The 17,439-nt window shown below is 42.0% G+C and overlaps 2 protein-coding genes and 1 non-coding gene across 3 annotated transcripts in view; 2 read left to right on the top strand and 1 right to left on the bottom strand.

Annotated features, from left to right (window-relative positions):
- The window catches only part of SPAAR (small regulatory polypeptide of amino acid response), a 102,464-nt gene that overhangs the window by 64,435 nt on the left and 20,590 nt on the right, over positions 1 to 17,439 (top strand). The gene's annotated exons all lie outside the window — the stretch shown is intronic.
- Positions 3,728 to 4,641, bottom strand: LOC102981913 (olfactory receptor 13C7-like). The gene is made up of 2 exons (XM_024126418.1): positions 4,574 to 4,641; positions 3,728 to 4,481 (listed from the first exon to the last, which is right to left on the bottom strand). Exons 1-2 carry the CDS (start codon positions 4,639 to 4,641, stop codon positions 3,728 to 3,730), a joined length of 822 nt encoding a protein of 273 aa, XP_023982186.1.
- LOC112065559 (U6 spliceosomal RNA) lies at positions 11,976 to 12,081 on the top strand. The gene has a single exon (XR_002892100.1). It is a non-coding gene; the product is annotated as a U6 spliceosomal RNA (small nuclear RNA).

Here is a 17,439-nt window from a genome sequence, read left to right as displayed (position 1 = left end):
GGCCATGGCTCGTGGGCCCAGCCGCTCCGCGGCATGTGGGATCCTCCCAGACCGGGGCGCGAACCCGGTTCCCCTGCATCGGCAGGCGGACGCGCAACCACTGTGCCACCAGGGAAGCCCTGGCAGGTGGATTCTTAACCACTGCGCCACTAGGGAAGTCCCTAAAGCCTTTTTATACAAACAGGAAACGGGGGACACGGAAAAACTTTTTTGTACCCAGGAGGGCCTCGCAGGGTCCTGCTTGGTTTCAGTAGTAATTTATTTATATTTTACAAGGGTACTAATTTTTAGAGATAAATGCTGAAATATTGAAGAATGAAATGCTATGATCACCTAGGATTTGTTTCAGAATAATCCAGGAGAGGGAGAAATAACCCATGGGGCTATGAATGAACAAGATTGACCATGAACAGATAATTGTTAGATAGCCATTTTATTATTCTCTTTATTTTTCTATAGATTTAGATTTTCCCACAAAATGAAAGAAAAAAAGACTTCTCCAAGTCTTAGCTTATGTATTGCAGCCTCTATTTCTGTTTTCATGGTTCTGTTTGTGTCTTTGATTTGTCATCTCTCTCTGCAGATCAGCTTTCTCTTTCTTGCAAGGGACATGTCCACATCAGACTTGGATTTATGTGGTCAAGAGCCCTATGCCAACTAACAGGGGTCTCTATAACCAAATTCCAAATTGCTTGGAGAAAAAATATGATTAGCCCAGTTTTGGTCAAGAGTCCAGTCATCTGTGGCCAGAGGGGCACGACTGTCTTCTCATCAGGTGCTAAAGGAGGAGACATTTCACTGCCGACAGGGCTTTCTAGCTAGGATGCCGCAGGCTCCAGATATGCCAAGCTCAGAGTCCCCAGGGGGTCACTAAGAACATGTAGTGACCTAAGTCACCAGGTGAATTGCCTTCAGCCATGAGTAGACTCATCCACTTAACCCAGGATGCATACAAATCCCATTATTTTCTATGTGTTTCATAGCAAGAAAAAGACAGCGAAACACTGAACTAGAGAGGTAGGCAGGGTGTGGTGGTAGGAAGATGTCAGAGAAGTTATATACAGTATAAAACAAACTTCAAGGTTATAACCATGATAAAGAGAGGAGCTGGAATCTAACCAAGGTCTGGTTCCAGAGCTTCTGATGCTAACACAACTATTCTACATGATTTTTTTTTTTATTCTACATGATTTTGCTAAGTATCACCAATGTCCAAGATTCTGAAAAGAGAGCACGTGTTACTTGAGCATTGGACTTTGCATGGTGTCACAGTTTGGTTTTTCCAGGAAGCAAACTCTGAGACAGAGATTGGAGGGCAAGAGGTTTATTAGGGAGTACTCTTGGGATCAGTACTGGTGGAAGGGAGGATGAGGACGGAGGATTGGGCAGAGGGGGAAGTTGGGCTGTGATGCAGTCCCAACAAAGGCGTCAGTCAACCCCATGGGGGACTCTGGTACTGGGACGGCCCTTCAGAGTTGTCCCTAGTGGGGGCAAGGCATTTATATCCCTTCACCAATCAGTCATTGGATATGGGCTTGCGCTGGGGAAAGGAGCATGACCTTGGGTGAGTCAGCTCTCTTCAGCTAAGAGCCCTCTTATCTAATTCCCAAAGAGGCTGACAGCTGAAGCCTGTCTGCCAGCAGCTCTTTCAGCAACTGGGGAACACCTCCTTTGGTCCTTTAGAAAGAGGTGGGTAGGAACTAGGCACAGTTCTCTAAGTCAAACCTAGTGAAATAAAGTATATTGAAAAGGAACTTTGCTCTGCAAGTATGTTTCACTTTTAAGTCAACTCTTGATTTATAAAGGTCAGAATTAATCCCGAGTTGATGTCCTCCTCCCTGTAGTGAGCTGAGAAGGCCGTAGGTGGGCTCTGTGCTCAATAGGGAAAGGCAAATCCACCCCCAGGGTGGGGCAGATAATACTGGGGATGAAAGGGTGGGACAGGAACATGTCCTGCTCTTGCACAGCCCCAGAGACTGTTGAAGAAGCCATGCGGGCAGTGACCGTGCCTGAGTTTCTGCCACGAATGGGCAGGAGAGCGCTGTGGGAACCAAGAGAGTGGCTGGACATGTCTCAGGCAGGAGGAACCCAGGACACCCAAGCAAGGCAGGCTGAGAGCATTTGTTTTCACTAGAAAGTTTTGATTCTCAGGGAAAACGGGATATCCGACTGCCTTGAGAAAAAAGAGGCAGTTTCTCTCCCTTACGACATCTTTGCCCCCTTTTGTATCACTGCTGACTGAGATCCTCACACATTTTACCTCTGGACCTCTTGTCAGGTACACGTGAACTGGCTCTGCCTTTCAGTTTTATCACCCCAGTTCTCCTCAGCACAGCCACCTTGCTCCATCTTCTGAGGTCCTGACTCCAGCTTCCCTCAGATCACTGTGGTGCCCCTGCCCTGCTCTCCCCATAGATCCATCCTTTAACTCTCCAAACTACAGGACCAGACTGTGTACTTAAGACTTACCGAGGGGGCTTCCCTGGTGGCGCAGTGGTTAAGAATCTGCCTGCCAATGCAGGGGACACGGGTTCGAGCCCTGGTCCGGGAACATCCCATATGCCGTGGAGCAACTAAGCCCGTGTGCCACAACTACCGAAGCCCGCGCACCTAGAGCCCGTCCTCCGCAACAAGAGAAGCCACCGCAATGAGAACCCCTCGCACCAAAACGAAGAGTAGCCCCCACTCGCCGCAGCTAGAGAAAGCCCACGCGCAGCAACGAAGACCCAACACAGCCAATAAATAAATAAATAAATAAATTTTAAAAAAGGAAGAAAAGACTTACCGAGGGCAGGAAAAGAAAGCTTAAAACCACATTCCAGGCTAAGACCCTCTACACACGTGTTACAGGATCCACCTTACTTGCCCTCAGAGGAAATGCCCTACCTAGAATCTACAGGATCCCAACTCCTCTGAGTCTCAGGGAAAGGAAGAAGACTGACTTCATTCTTATCTCCAGCCTCAGCCTTGCTTCCAAGAAAAATAAAAAGACGTGCCATTTCATCTACAAGGAAGGCTATCTTTTATACTGCTATGTCATGAAGTTTTGCCCCACACTGTCTCCACAGTGCCTCCTTTGAGAGCAGGATTTTGAATCTTTCGGCAACACCAAGGCAAACTAAGCTGTTTTTCTCAAAGTGAAGGAGCAACCTGCTTACAAGGGTGAATTCAGACTTGCCCAATAGAGAAGCGGGAAAATAACTAATTGTTCTCTCAGCAGCATTCCGCTTCCATCCCCTCAAGTCACACTCCCATCAGGTTTTAGGTTTCATTGTTTTTAAAAATTAAGTCCAGGGCTTCCCTGGTGGCGCAGTGGTTGAGAGTCCGCCTGCTGATGCAGGGGACGCGGGTTCGTGCCCCGGTCCGGGAGGATCCCACATGCCGCGGAGCGGCTGGGCGCAAAAAAAAAAAAACACACACACATAAAAATTAAGTCCAGTAACAGCTAAAATTTTCCATTATATGTGTAATTCAGTTTTCTGGTAATCACTCTTTACATGTATCTTCTTTGGGAGGCATATTCTTCTGAGATTCATGGGGGAAAGCAGCCAAGAGGCACAGAACTCCAGGGACATCTGTCCTCCAAACACCACCAGGTGAAGTGTTTCGGACTTACCAGGTTCCTCATGGTGGCCTTCACATCCTTGTTCCTCAGGCTGTAGATGATGGGGTTGAGCATGGGGGTCACCACTCCATAGAAGAGGGAGGTGAGCTTCTCTGCAAGGTCCTATTTGTCTGCCCCCAGGGGGTCCTTGGATTTGGGCTTCCCATACGTGAAGAGGATGGTCCCATAGAAGATAAGCACAGCTGTTTGGTGGGCAGAGCAGGTGGAGAAGGCCTTTTTCTTCCCCTCAGCTGAGGGCATCCTCAGGATGGTGGTGAGGATGAAGATGTAGGAGACAAAGATAAACAGAACTGGGACCCCCAGGAAAATCACATTGGTCACCCCCATACTGATCACATTGTTGGAGATGTCAGCACAGGCCAACTTCAGGACAGCCAGGATCTCACAGGTGAAGTGGTTGATGACATTGTCCCCACAGAAGGGCAGCCTCATTGCAAGGGATGTTTGAACCGTGGAGGCAGCACTTCCAGCTGCCCAGGAGCTGGCAGCCATGGGCACATAGACAGCCTCGCTCATGACCATGGGGTACCTCAGGGGGTTGCAGATGGCCATATAGCGATCAAACGCCATCATGCCCAGAGGCACACACTCCATGGCCCCCATGGCAAAGGAGAGGAACATCTGCACAGCACAGGCTGAGAAGGGGATGATTTTCCTGGGGGTCAGGAAGTTGTCAAGAATGAGGGGGACTGAGGAGGTTGTGTCGCAGATGTCCAGGAAGGAGAGGTTCCTCAGGAAGAAGTACACGGGCTTGTGTAGGCGGGAGTCAAGGATGGTCACCAGGATGAGGACCCCGTTGCCCAGCAGGGTCACCAGGTACATGAGCAGCATGAGCACAAAGAATGTTTTCTCCAGCCTCGGGTGGGCTGAGCCAGGACGAGGACCCCGTTGCCCAGCAGGGTCACCAGGTACATGAGCAGCATGAGCACAAAGAATGTTTTCTCCAGCCTCGGGTGGGCTGAGAGGCCCAGGAGAATGAGCTCTGTCACAGAGGCTGTCTGGTTGGCACTTTCCATGGTCTGTCTCTTCTTTCAACTGAATAAAATACTCAGTGATCCAGACTCAACATCCTTTGTCTCATATAGGTCCAGGGCATCTGGTCTGGAGTTCCAGTCTGGCTGAGTGATTGAAAAACTGTTGTGAAAGTCCACAGTCTCTATTTGTTTCCAAGAAAAAGGAGAAATAAAATTAGAATTACTTTGGGGTCATAGAATATCAAATTTACAATGTTTAAAATGATGATTCTGATTATTTAATGCATTCAATCAGAGACAAGATACATAACATATTGATTTTAGTGGTTCTGTGTCCTATATGGCAGTTCATCTCATTAAACTTGGCCAGAAAAGTGACTTTAAGTTTGCTCTGTGTTCTCCCACTTTGTGCTAGGTACTAGGGAAATCATTAGTTGTGCATACTCACTCTGTTTCTCCAGATCATTTTCACAGAAAACATACTCCTGTTGTTCCCAAGATCTCTTTTCTCATGAGCAATGCTAGCTCCAGGGCTTTCCATTCATCTGTCTGTCCAGCCACCTGTCTTGTCCGTTTGTCCATCCATCCGTCCCTCCAACCCTCCATCCATCCCTCCATCAGTCTATTTGTCTGTGTCTGAATATCCATCCATCCATCCATCAAAACACTTGTTGATCACCCAGTATATGGGTGTGAGAATTCCTATGAGGAACAGGGGTGACCCATGGCCCAGGCTTAAATGGGCACACAACCTGTCAGGGAGGGAAAGCAGAAGGATTCAGAAGAGGCCAGAACATCCAAAAGGACATGCAGTGTGTTGGTAGAACAGGGGTCATGAAATGCTTCTTAAGTGATGTAGACTCTAGCTGGGCTTTTAAGGACAAAAGGACACTGGACATGGAGAGATACCTTGGGGAGGTCTCCAAGGTAATTTTGTGATCTGGAAATGCTGATATGTTCCTAAGAGTTTGAATCTGATGTTTTATGAAGATAGAGGACTGTCTCCAAAAATCCACAGTGGGTCACAGCTTCTGGAAATCTAGTTCTCTTAGATAACTAAAAGCAGTGCTTTTTTCTTTTTTTTCAGTCTTGAATATATTTGACATAAAACATGTAAATTTAAGGTGTACAATGTGTTACTTTGATACATTTACATTTTGTAATATTGCTATTGTGATATTTATTATATTACATAATTATGGTACAATATATTCATTGAACTGTGCATTAGATCACTGGGTTACTTACTACTTGTCGCAAGTTTGTACCCTTAAACAACATCTATTTTATGTTATTTTATTTTTTTGTTATCATTCCCTCTTGGTGAATGTCCACACAGGAATCAGTGGACATTAATAGCCATTGAGCCTTTTGGTTAAGCTTCTAGGTATGTTACACAGACTTATATCATGATTATGCTTCCCCAAATAATCTAGTCCAACTCCTGCTCCCATTGTAGATCTTTTTCTGCACCACAGTGATGCATGGCTTTTCAGTTTCAGCTTGATTTCCTCTAATGATGAAGAGCCCACTACATTCCCAAACAACTTACTCCATATTTGCAGAGCTCTAGAGTATTAGAAAATTCTTTTTCATATTGAGCCCAGCAGGCAGTTTTCTAAGTTTTTCTTGTTCATATGATGGTGGTCAGCTTCCTTCAAGAATTGCATTGAATTTGTGCAAATACACCAGGTCTGTAACCACAGAGATTTGGGCCGCATTCTAACCTGCTGAGTAGACTTCAGTACTGCTTCCCTCTCTTAGACCCTCAGGTTACCCTATTCTATGTTAGAGTTAGAAGAGATCAATGATATTCAAACTCTTTAAGAAAGAGAACTCTTGTTTTCTTAAATTCAGACTCCCCCGACACCGCCAAGGATAAGCAGAGCTGCTCTTGTTGAAGTGGTCAAGGAGGGCTCAAAAGTCTGGGCTGCTCAGCCCATGAGGCCCCCCAGAGGCCAGACCACAGGGATACACAGCTCCCAGAGACTCTGTTTTCATTGTAGTCAATATAAATAGCACCTCTGTAACATAACAACAGTACAACTCCAGCCATTTCCATGGCTGCAATGTGAATGGTGCTCCCTGGATTTATACAAGAAGAGACTCTGAAACTGTGGGATCATCTCATCCTGGGGGTGTCTTTAAAGTTAGAGGAATCCATGAAATAAGACAAAGTTTCACAGGCTTCTTGCCTTCTAGGTTTTTCTGACCAAGGGGTTTTGCATGGCCCTCAATCTTTGAAATTGTTTCGTTTTCTCCCTTCTCAAGCGCCAACCCCTTTGAAAAATCAAGTCAGAAGCTGGAAATGTCCCTGGGCCAATAAAAGGTTGAGGATTACTCTTATAAGAACTCTCACTTATCTTTTTCAGGAACCTACTGAGAAAGAGTCCCTATGGCCTGGGAACAGTACATGGGCCAGAAATATCAACACTATTTTGACAGGCCCAGGCTGAGTTGTCCACCTCTGATTTGAAGAAGGGGTGAAAGCCAGTTCCTCCCACTCTTAGTTCTGTGTTTTAGGCAAAATCTCTAAAGGAACAACCAGTCCATGTAGAAGGCAATTTGAAATCAGTACTGCAGTTGGGACTATTGTGTTCCCTGAAGTGATTAAAAGTTTGGAAATGGAATCATACAAAGTCAGGAAGATTTTTATACTTCTGCGACAATGTCCCCAAGATCCAATTATGCTGAAAGCACTCCAGGAAAACTTCTTTTTCTCCTTCCTTTGTTCCTGCTGTAACTTTCCACTCTTAGGCCACTGAAGGATATCAGGGGAAGCATTTCCATTTGCTGCTTGAATTTCTGCAAACTTCAAAATGCTTAAACTTCTTGAAAAGAGCAGTTGGGGAGATAAAAATTATTTAGGAACACTCTATGTTCATAGCATTATGGAACCAGCAGCTGTGGACACAATGCTTCTAAACCAAGTGCTCAAGTTCATGATTTGGACACTTGGGGGAACTTCCACCCAGAGCCAGGGGGAGACTTCAAGGAGGAGGCAGTTTCTGGCCAGGGACAATGAGGAAGAATTTACACATGAAGAGACAGGCAAAGGATGGGAAAAAGAGGAATACCATTGTGGGGATAGAGGTTGGCACAGGTCTTGGGCTTGAGTATTTCTTTCATAGCCTCAGTAAGTCATTTGTTTGAAAAGCATCATGGAACAGGAGGTATAGAACAAAGTCCAGGGAAGACATTCTAAGTTGGTGGAATCTGGAACGTTGTAGCAGCCTTTAAGATGACCCCCAGGGGCTTCCCTGGTGGCGCAGTGGTTGCGCGTCCGCCTGCCGATGCAGGGGAACCGGGTTCGCGCCCCGGTCTGGGAGGATCCCACATGCCGCGGAGCGGCTGGGCCCGTGAGCCATGGCCGCTGAGCCTGCGCGTCCGGAGCCTGTGCTCCACAACGGGAGAGGCCACAGCAGAGGAATGCCCGCATACCACAAAAAAAAAAAAAAAGATGACCCCCAGTAATTCTTTCCTACTGGATTTCATGGCCTTATATAATCCTTTCCCCTTTAGTAACTGCCTTTAACCTAAAGAATGTACTCTTTTGCTAGTTTTGATGATGAAAACTACCAAATTGGAGAAGTCCATTTGGCAAGGAACTGAGGGAGGTCTCAGTGAAGAACCGAGGTCCTCAGACCAATTACCCTCAAGGCATTGATTCCTGGCAACAACAGTGTAAGTGAACTTGGAGTTTAACCCTTCCCCAGTCAAACCTTATCAGATGAGATCCCAGGCCTAGCCAACATTTTGACTGAAGTCCTGTGAAAGACTCTGAAGCAGAGGACCCAACTAATCTGTCCTCTTGGCCCATAGAAACTGTGAAACAATACTAAGTTTTGGAGTAATTGGTTTGGGAATAATAGATGACTAATACATGGAGTATGGTTATACGCTGGGAGGAAGAAGCTAGGGAAAGGGAGAGGTGTCACATCTAGAAAAAAGTGGTCCAGTAAAGGGGAGCCCTCTACTTCCCCAAAAGTCTTTCCTATTGCCAGAGGACATTAGTGATTGGAAGGTTTTTCCTCATTCTGGACCAAAGCCTGCCTGTCTCCCTGCAGCTCTACCCTGGGTCCCCACTTGGCTCTTGGGGGTAACACAGGACATGGTTACTTCCTCTTTTGCATATTAGCCCTGCAAAGATAGGAAGACAATAAGTCATTACAGATATGCTCAGTTACATTGAAGATATGAGCCTGAACTAAAGCACAACCACTTACAATAACTCAGCAAATAACTAACAGTAATTAAACAGTAACTCAATAAATATATAATAAAATCATGACCAAAAGCTATCCTGGCAAATCAGACTCTGCCATCAGTGCAAGCGACACAGGGAATCTCAGGCCCTCAGATGACCTGCTTATAAGAGGACTTTTTAACTGTTATTTATAGGAAAGAAAGGTAACAAATACAAGAACAAGCCCCTAATAGAATACACCTTCCTTCTGTAATGAAGCTGCTAGGAAGTTCACCAGACAAATTTGTGGCTTGCCAATAGCAGTCACTATAAAAAGTCTGTATATTTAGACAGATAGTTAGTAGTCCACTTTTTTGGGTAAAATTTACTCACAGTGAAATGCATAAATCTTAAGTATATCATCCAATGAGTTTTGACAGATGTACACATCCATGTAACCAAATCCTATCAAGTTATAGAATATTTACAACACAACAAAGAGTTTTCTCATGGCCCTTACCAGTCAATCCTCATTATTATTAGCAATCCTATAATATTTTTCACCCTTGTTTAAGTATTACCTTTTCAGAAACATCATGTAAATAGAATCATGTGCAAGTCTTTATTCAGAATAATGTTCTCGAAATCTGTCATGTAGTTACATGGTTTTGTAGTTTGTCCCTTTTTATTACTGAGTAGTATTCCATTATATGAACATCCTAGGTTTTTTTTCCATTCTCCTTGATGGACATCTGGGCTATTTCTAGTTTTGGCTGTTATAAGTAAAGCCATTATTAACATTCTCATACAAGTCTTTTTGTAGATGTATATTTCAACCTTTCTTGGCTAAATACCTGAGAATAGGATTGCTGGGTCATAGCACAGATTTACGCTTAGTTTTCTAAGAAATGGACAGGCCTTTTGCCAAAACATGTGTACCATTTTACACTTATCAAAAAAGCACAAGAGTTCTCATATCACATTCTTGCCAGCATTTGGTGTTGTCAGTCTAAAATTTTAGCCACTCTGGTGATGTGTAGTGGTATCTCATTGTGGTTTTCATCTGCATCATTTTCCTGATAACAAGTAACATTGAGCACTTTTTCATGTGAACATTGGTCATTCCTGTATCTTTCTTTGTGAATAATCTGTTGAAACATTTTGTCCATTATTATAGTTTTCTGTTGTTTTTTTAAAAAATATTGAGTTGTAGGAAGTTCTTATATATTTTAGATACAAGTCCTTTGTCAGATATGTGTACTGTGAATATTCTACCAGTTTGTGACTTGCATGTTCATTTTCTTAATAGTATCTTCTGCTGAGCAGATGTTTTAAATTTTGATGAACTCTATCATTAAAACATTTTTTTGGTTATTACTTTCCATATCCTCTCTAAGAAAATTTTGCCTACCCCCCAATCACAAAGATGTTTTTCTGTGTTTTATAATAAAAGCTTTATAGTTTCTTTCAGCTTTTATGTTTAGGTCTATGGTCCATAGCAAATTAATTTTTGACTTTTTTTTGTCTAGTTCTATCAATTACTGAGAAAAGGGTATGAAAATCTCCAATTCTGACCGTGGCTCTATCTCTCCCTTTAAATATGTCTGTTTTTCATTCATATTATTTTGAGGCTTGGTTACTAGGTGAATATACATTCATGATTTATGTCTTCCTGATTATTTGACACCTTATCCTTATGAAATGTCCCTCTTTATCCTGGTAATATGCTTTGTCTTCAAATCTACTTTATCTGATACTAATATAACTCTCCAGCTATTTGCTTGATATATTTTTCCATCCTTTTACCTTCAACCTGTATGTGTCTTTATTTTTAAAATGCTTCTTTTAGACAGAATACAGTTGAGACTTGCTTTTTTACCCAGTCTGACAGTCTCTGTATTTTAATTAGTAAGTTTGATCCGTTTCTAGTTAATGTAATCACTGAATAGTTGGGTTTAGTTTACTATTTTGTTGTTGTTTTCTATTTATCACATCTATTTTTTGTTCATCTGTTCCTATTTTCCTCCAGTCTCTTGGGTTAATTGAATAATTCTCAGAGCTAATTCCATTTTAATTTATGTATTGGCTTTTTAGCTGTAGCTCTTTGCCTTATTTTTCTAGTGGTTGCTCTAGGGATTACTATGTACATCTGAATCTTTTAGCTGTCTCAAAATTCTTGCTCAAACAAGGATACAGATATCAATTAGGCAAATGAATGAATCAACCCCAGTGCCAGACTAATTCTACCAGAATATTCTAGGTACTTGCTACTCAAAGTGTGATCTAACGCCAGCAACGTCACTTGAGATCTTGTTAGAACTGCAGAATCTCCAGTCCCATTCCAGATTTACTGAACTGTAGTCTGCATTTTGACAAAATTCTCAGGCGATTTATATGCATGTTAAAGTTTGGGAAGTAGTCTTCAATAATTAATTGACATTCTAGAACTATACAGAGCAAATTTTAGACACATTAGGATCCCAACTTTTCAGTGTCCATCACGTCTTGGAATTCACCACACCATGCTCTTCTTGGGTCAACTTGGGTAGTTTTGTTTGCTCCACAGTTGTGAGCACTACTTCTAAACCAACCACAATCCCACAGCTGCCTTTTGTTGTACTATTAGTTTGTACAAATGCTTGGCTTCCTGCATTATTCTGAAACCTGATAGTCACACCTAGCCCCCTCAAAGTGGAAAATGCACAATGCCTTTTCTCCATGCAATGCCACATTCTTGTGTTTGTGTGTGTATGTGTGTGTGTGGTGTGTGTGTGTGTGTGTGTGTGTGTGTGTGTGAAATGCTGTCTTCTTTCTACCTCCACAGCTGTGTTCTTCTTGAAATGGAATAACTTCTGGGCTGAAATGGTGGCTCTCTTGAAAATCAGACAACCTGCTTCTGAAGCTCTGTGATATGGTCCTATTGTTAAAAACAGTGGTCATTGTTTGGGTTTCCTAGGTAATAGACTCTAAGGGATTCAGCATATGAATTTTGGTGGGAGACAAAAATTCAGCCCATAATAGCCCTCATGGTGTAAAAGCAGCCCTATCTCCTTCTCATGAGCAGGATCAGTTATATGCCACTAGGATAGTGACTCCTTTCCTTGCCTGCTGGTCTCTTGACATAAAAGTCCTACATGACTGGGGGTAGCCATAGTTTAAAGTTAGCAGATATAACAGAATAGAAAGTCCAGTGCTCACTTCAGCAGCACATATACAAAAATTGGAACTATACAGAGAAGATTAGCATGGCCCCATGCAAGGATGACACACAAATTCATGAAGCATTCCATGTTTTTTTTTTGTATGGTATGATCCCATTTTTGTTAAAAAAAAAAAAAAAAAAAACACCTCCACACAGGTGGGAAAATGCATAATATATAAATGGGAAAAAGTCTTAAATGGTAAATGCCAAATTGGTTAAGAGTACTGGGAGTTTCTACATCTTTGTAGTGTTTGATTTGTTTGTTCATTTTACAATGAATACATATTACTTTTTTCACTTAAAGAAGCATTTATTCCATCCTTCCCTCAGACAGAGAGGGATCTTTCTTGTTTTCTTTTTTTTTAAGTAATATATGTATATATAATTTATTTATTTTTGGCTATGTTGGGTCTTTGTTGCTGTGCGCAGGCTTTCTCTAGTTGTGGTGAGCAGGGACTACTCTTCATTGCGGTGCGTGGACTTCTCATTGGGGTAGCTTCTCTTGTTGAGGAGTGCGGGCTCTAGGTGCGTGGGCTTCAGTAGTTGTGGCACGAGGGCTCAGTAGCTGTGGCTCACGGGCTCTAGAGGGCAGGCTCAGTAGTTGTGGTGCATGGGCTTAGTTGCTCTGTGGCATATGGGATCTTCCCGAGCCAGGGCTCGAACCCGTGTCCCCTGCATTGGCAGGTGGATTCTTAACCACTGCACTACCACGGAAGGCCTTACTTGTTTTTTTTTTTAAAGTAGATTGAGAGCAGTGTTGTCAGTTTCTTTGACTATCTATTCCAGTGTCTCATAACTTTTTCCCTGATGCTGCTGTTTTAAGCCAAGTTTCTCAGTAGAAAGCTCACCATCATGTACATGAAAGTGCATGCTTAATAATAATAGCTGTTACTTATTCAAGCAATCATTATGTCCCAGATCATCTTCTAAGCACTTAATATGTATTAACCCATGTAATTTTTAATAACCCTACCAGTAGCTGCAGTTTACAAATGGAGAAATAAAGCATAATGTTTAAGAAACTTTCCTAACTTGCAGACTGTATGCACATACACTTCATGTAAAGAATCCTCCCTGCACTTGAGAAATACTCTTTTTTTTAAAAAAAAATAAAATTATTTATTTATTTATTTATTTTTGGCTGTGTTGGGTCTTTGTTGCTGTGCGTGGGCTTTCTCTAGTTGCGGCGAGCGGGGGCTACTCTTCGTTGCAGTGCGCGGGCTTCTCATTGTCGTGGCTTCTCTTGTTGCAGAGCACAGGCTCTAGGCGTGCAGGCTTCAGTAGCTATGGCACATGGGCTCAGTAGTTGTGGCTTGCGGGCTCTAGAGCTCAGGCTCAGTAGTTGTGGAGCATGAGCTTAGTTGCTCTGTGGCATGTGGGATCTTCCCCAGCCAAGGCTCGAGCCTGTGTCCCTTGCATTGGCAGGCAGATTCTTAACCACTGTGCCACCAGGGAAGCCTGAGAAATACTCTTAACATCCTTATGTTCCCTTTCAATTTTCTCTTCTCAAAGCAAGATTATCCCAGTTCCACTCTTTCATTTAGGAAATAACACTTGAGGATATGCTGTGTTTATGTTAGCAAGGAATACATAATGCCTAATTTGTTCCTGTAAAGGGCTTACAATCTATTTAGAGAAATAGGACCCGTAAGCTGATCATAGATAAAGACGTGGCACATCCTGTACTAGTCCATGACTAGGCTTCAGTGACTGTGGTTGCAGACGTCAAGGTAGACTCTGTGGGAAGTAGGGCTCCATGTGGGGGATGGGTAGGCTCTGGGGAGGCCAGTGATAGCACACCTTCCTCCACAGCACAGCTCCCAATCCAGTTTCAGCAAGAAGGATTAGAAAGTTATTCTTCCATAGCTACTTCTCAGATATGACCAGATATTAATGATTGAGTTGCTACAAAATAGTGCCATTTTCTCATAGTCGATTTCTTTCTGTCTCCTGGTTTTGTGTTTGTCTTGTTCATCATGCTTTCTAGATCCTCACACAATGCTCACTACGTGAAGGCACCCTGTAAATGTCAGTTAGGAAGCCTGAAACTTTTGTTGCTTCATCAGTAGGCAGGATAAGCTTCCTGCTGCCCAGTGCTGGGGAGCTACCAATATGACACTGAATCTTGAAGTCTGGGAAAGTGTGCATTCCATGTTTTTAAGATTAAAAAAAAAAAGAAAGTCCAGAATTTAGTCCTTATATTTATGGTCTGTTGACTTTTAAGAAAGTTACCAAAGCAGTCCAATGGGGGAAAAGATAGTCTTTTCAACAGATGGTGCTGAAACAGTTGGATATTCATATGTAAAAAATTAATGTGATTCTTGCCTCACACCATACAAAAAATTAACTCAGAATGGATCACAGACCTAAATGTAAAACCTAAAATCATACATCTTCTAGAAGAAAACATAGGAGAAAATATTTGTGACCTTGGGTTAAGTAAAGATTTCTTAAATAAAACACCAAATTTTTAAATATACTACAAAATTTAAAACTTTGCTTTTTAAGTGACACCATAAAAAATGAAGACAAATAAAAAGGACTGAAAGTACTTGCAAATTATATATATGATAAAGGTCTTATATCTAGGCTACGTAAAATAACTCTTACATATGACATAATAAAAAGACAAACAACCCAATTAAAATATCTTCACCAAAAGGTATGTCAGTGGCTAAAAAGCACGTGAAAAGATGCTCAATATCAGTAGCCATCAGGGAAATGCAAATTAAAACTACAATGACATACTATTGCACAACCACTAGAAGAGCTATATTGGAAAGACTAATAACACCAAGTGTTGGTGATGATGTGGAGAAATTGGAACTGTCATACATTGCTTCTTGTGGATTTAAAATGTTACAATCACTTTGGAAAAACAGTTTAGCAGTTTCTTAGAGTTAAACACATCTGTATCATATGACCCACCAATTCCACACAAAGTTGTGTATATAAATGTTAAATAGCAGCATTATTCATAATAGCCAAAAACTGGGAACAATCCAAATGTTGATCAATGGGTGAATAGATAAGCACCATGTGGTACAACCATACAATGGAATACTATTCTATAATAAAAAGAAGCAACTACTGATACATTTTACAACTAATGAACCTCAAAAGCATGCCAACAGGACCTTCAAGATGGTGGAGGAGTAATACGTGGAGATCACCTTCCTCCCACAAATACCTCAAAAATACATCTACATGTGGAACAACTCCTACAGAACACCTACTCAACACTGGCAGAAGACCTCAGACTTCCCAAAAGCTGGGTGGCTGTCAGCGTCTTGGTGCTCCAGCTGGGTGTCAGGCCTGAGCCTCTGAGGTGGGAGAGCCAAGTTCAGGACATTGGACCACCAGAGACCTCCCAGCCCCACGTAATAGAGCTCTCAGTTGGCAAAAGTGCTCCCAGAGGTCTCCATCTCAATGCTAAGACCCAGCTCCACTCAACGAACAGCAAGCTCCAGTGCTGGACACCTCATGCCAAACAACTAGCAAGACAGGAACACAACCCCACCCATTAGCAGAGAGGCTGCCTAAAATCATAATAAGTTCACAGACACCCCAAACACACCACCGGGCATGGTCCTGCCCACCATAAAGACAAGATCCAGCTTCATCCACCAGAACATAGGCACCAGTCCCCTCCACCAGAAGGCCTACACAACCCACAGAACAAACCTTACCCACTGGGGGGAGACACCAAAAACAACGGGAACTATGAACCTGCAGCCTGCGAAGAGGAGACCCCAAACACGGTAAGTTAAGCAAAATGAGAATACAGAGAAATACACAGTAGATGAAGGAGCAAGGTAAAAAACCACCAGGCCAAACAAATGAAGAGGAAATAGGCAGTCTACCTGAAAAAGAATTCAGAGTAATGATAAAGAAAAAACAGTGAAAAGAGTTGAGGACAGTCTCATAGACCTCTGGGACAACATTAAACACACCAACATTCAAATTATAGGGGTGCCAGAAGAAGAAGAGAAAAAGAAGGGGTCTGAGAAAATATTTGAAGAGATTATAGTTGAAAACTTCCCTAATATGGGAAAGGAAATAGTCAGTCAAGTCCAGGAAGCACAGAGAGTCCTATACAGGATAAATCCAAGGAGAAACATGCCAAGACACATATTAATCAAACTATCAAAAATTAAATACAAAGAAAGAATATTAAAAACAGCAAGGGAAAAGCAACAAATAACATACAAGGGAATCCCCATAAGGTTAACAGCTGATTTCTCAGCAGAAACTCTGCAAGCCAGAAGAAAGTGGCAGGACATATTTTAAGTGATGAAAAGGAAAAACCTACAACCAAAATTACTCTACCCAGCAAGGATCTCATTCAGATTCGACAGAAGAATTAAAACCTTTACAGACAAACAAAAGCTAAGAGAAATCAGCACCACCAAACCAGCTTTACAACAAATGCTAAAGGAACTTCTCTAGGCAGGAAACACAAGAGAAGGAAAAAGACCTACAATAACAAACCCAAAACAATTAAGAAAATGGTAATAGGAGCATACATATTGCTAATTACCTTAAATGTAAATGGATTAAATGCTCCAACCAAAAGACATAGACTGGCTATATGGATACAAAAACAATACCCGTATATATGCTGTCTACAAGAGACCCACCTCAGACCTAGAGACACATACAGACTGAAAGTGAGAGGATGGAAAAAGATACTCCTTGCAAATGGAAATCAAAAGAAAGCTGGAGTAGCAATTCTCATATCAGACAAAATAGACTTTAAAATAAAGACTATTACAAGAGACAGGGAAGGACACTCCATAATGATCAAGCGGTCAATCCAAGAAGAAGATATAACAATTGAAAATATTTATGCACACAACATAGGAGCACCTCAATACATAAGGCAAATGCTAGCAGCCATAAAAGGGGAAATTGACAGTTACACAGTAATACTAGGGGAATTTAACACCCCACTTTCACCAATGGACAGATCATCCAAAATGAAAATAAATAAGGAAACACAAGCTTTAAATGACACATTAAACAAGATGGACTAAATTGATATTTATAAGACATTCCATCCAAAAACAACAGAATACACTTCTCAAGTGCTCATGGAACATTATCCAGGATAGACCATATCTTGGGTCACAAATCAAGTCTTGGTAAATTTAAGAAAACTGAAATTGAATCAAGTATCATTTCTACCCACAATGCTATGAGACTAGAAATCAATTACAGGAAAAAATCTGTAAAAAATACAAACACATGGAGGCTAAACAATATGCTACTAAATAACCAAGAGATCACTGAAGAAATCAAAGAGGAAATCAAAAATTACCAAGAAACAAATGACAATGAAAACACAATGACCCAGAACCTATGGGATGCAGGAAAAGCAGTTCTAAGAGGGAAGTTTATAGCAATACAATCCTACCTCAAGAAACAAGAAAAATATCAAATAAACAACCTA

Source organism: Physeter macrocephalus, chromosome 9 (genome assembly GCF_002837175.3).
Source record: "Physeter macrocephalus isolate SW-GA chromosome 9, ASM283717v5, whole genome shotgun sequence".
Classification (NCBI taxonomy): Eukaryota; Metazoa; Chordata; class Mammalia; order Artiodactyla; family Physeteridae; genus Physeter; species Physeter macrocephalus.
Note: the sequence above shows the minus strand (reverse complement) of the source record. Positions and strands in the feature narration are given on the sequence as shown.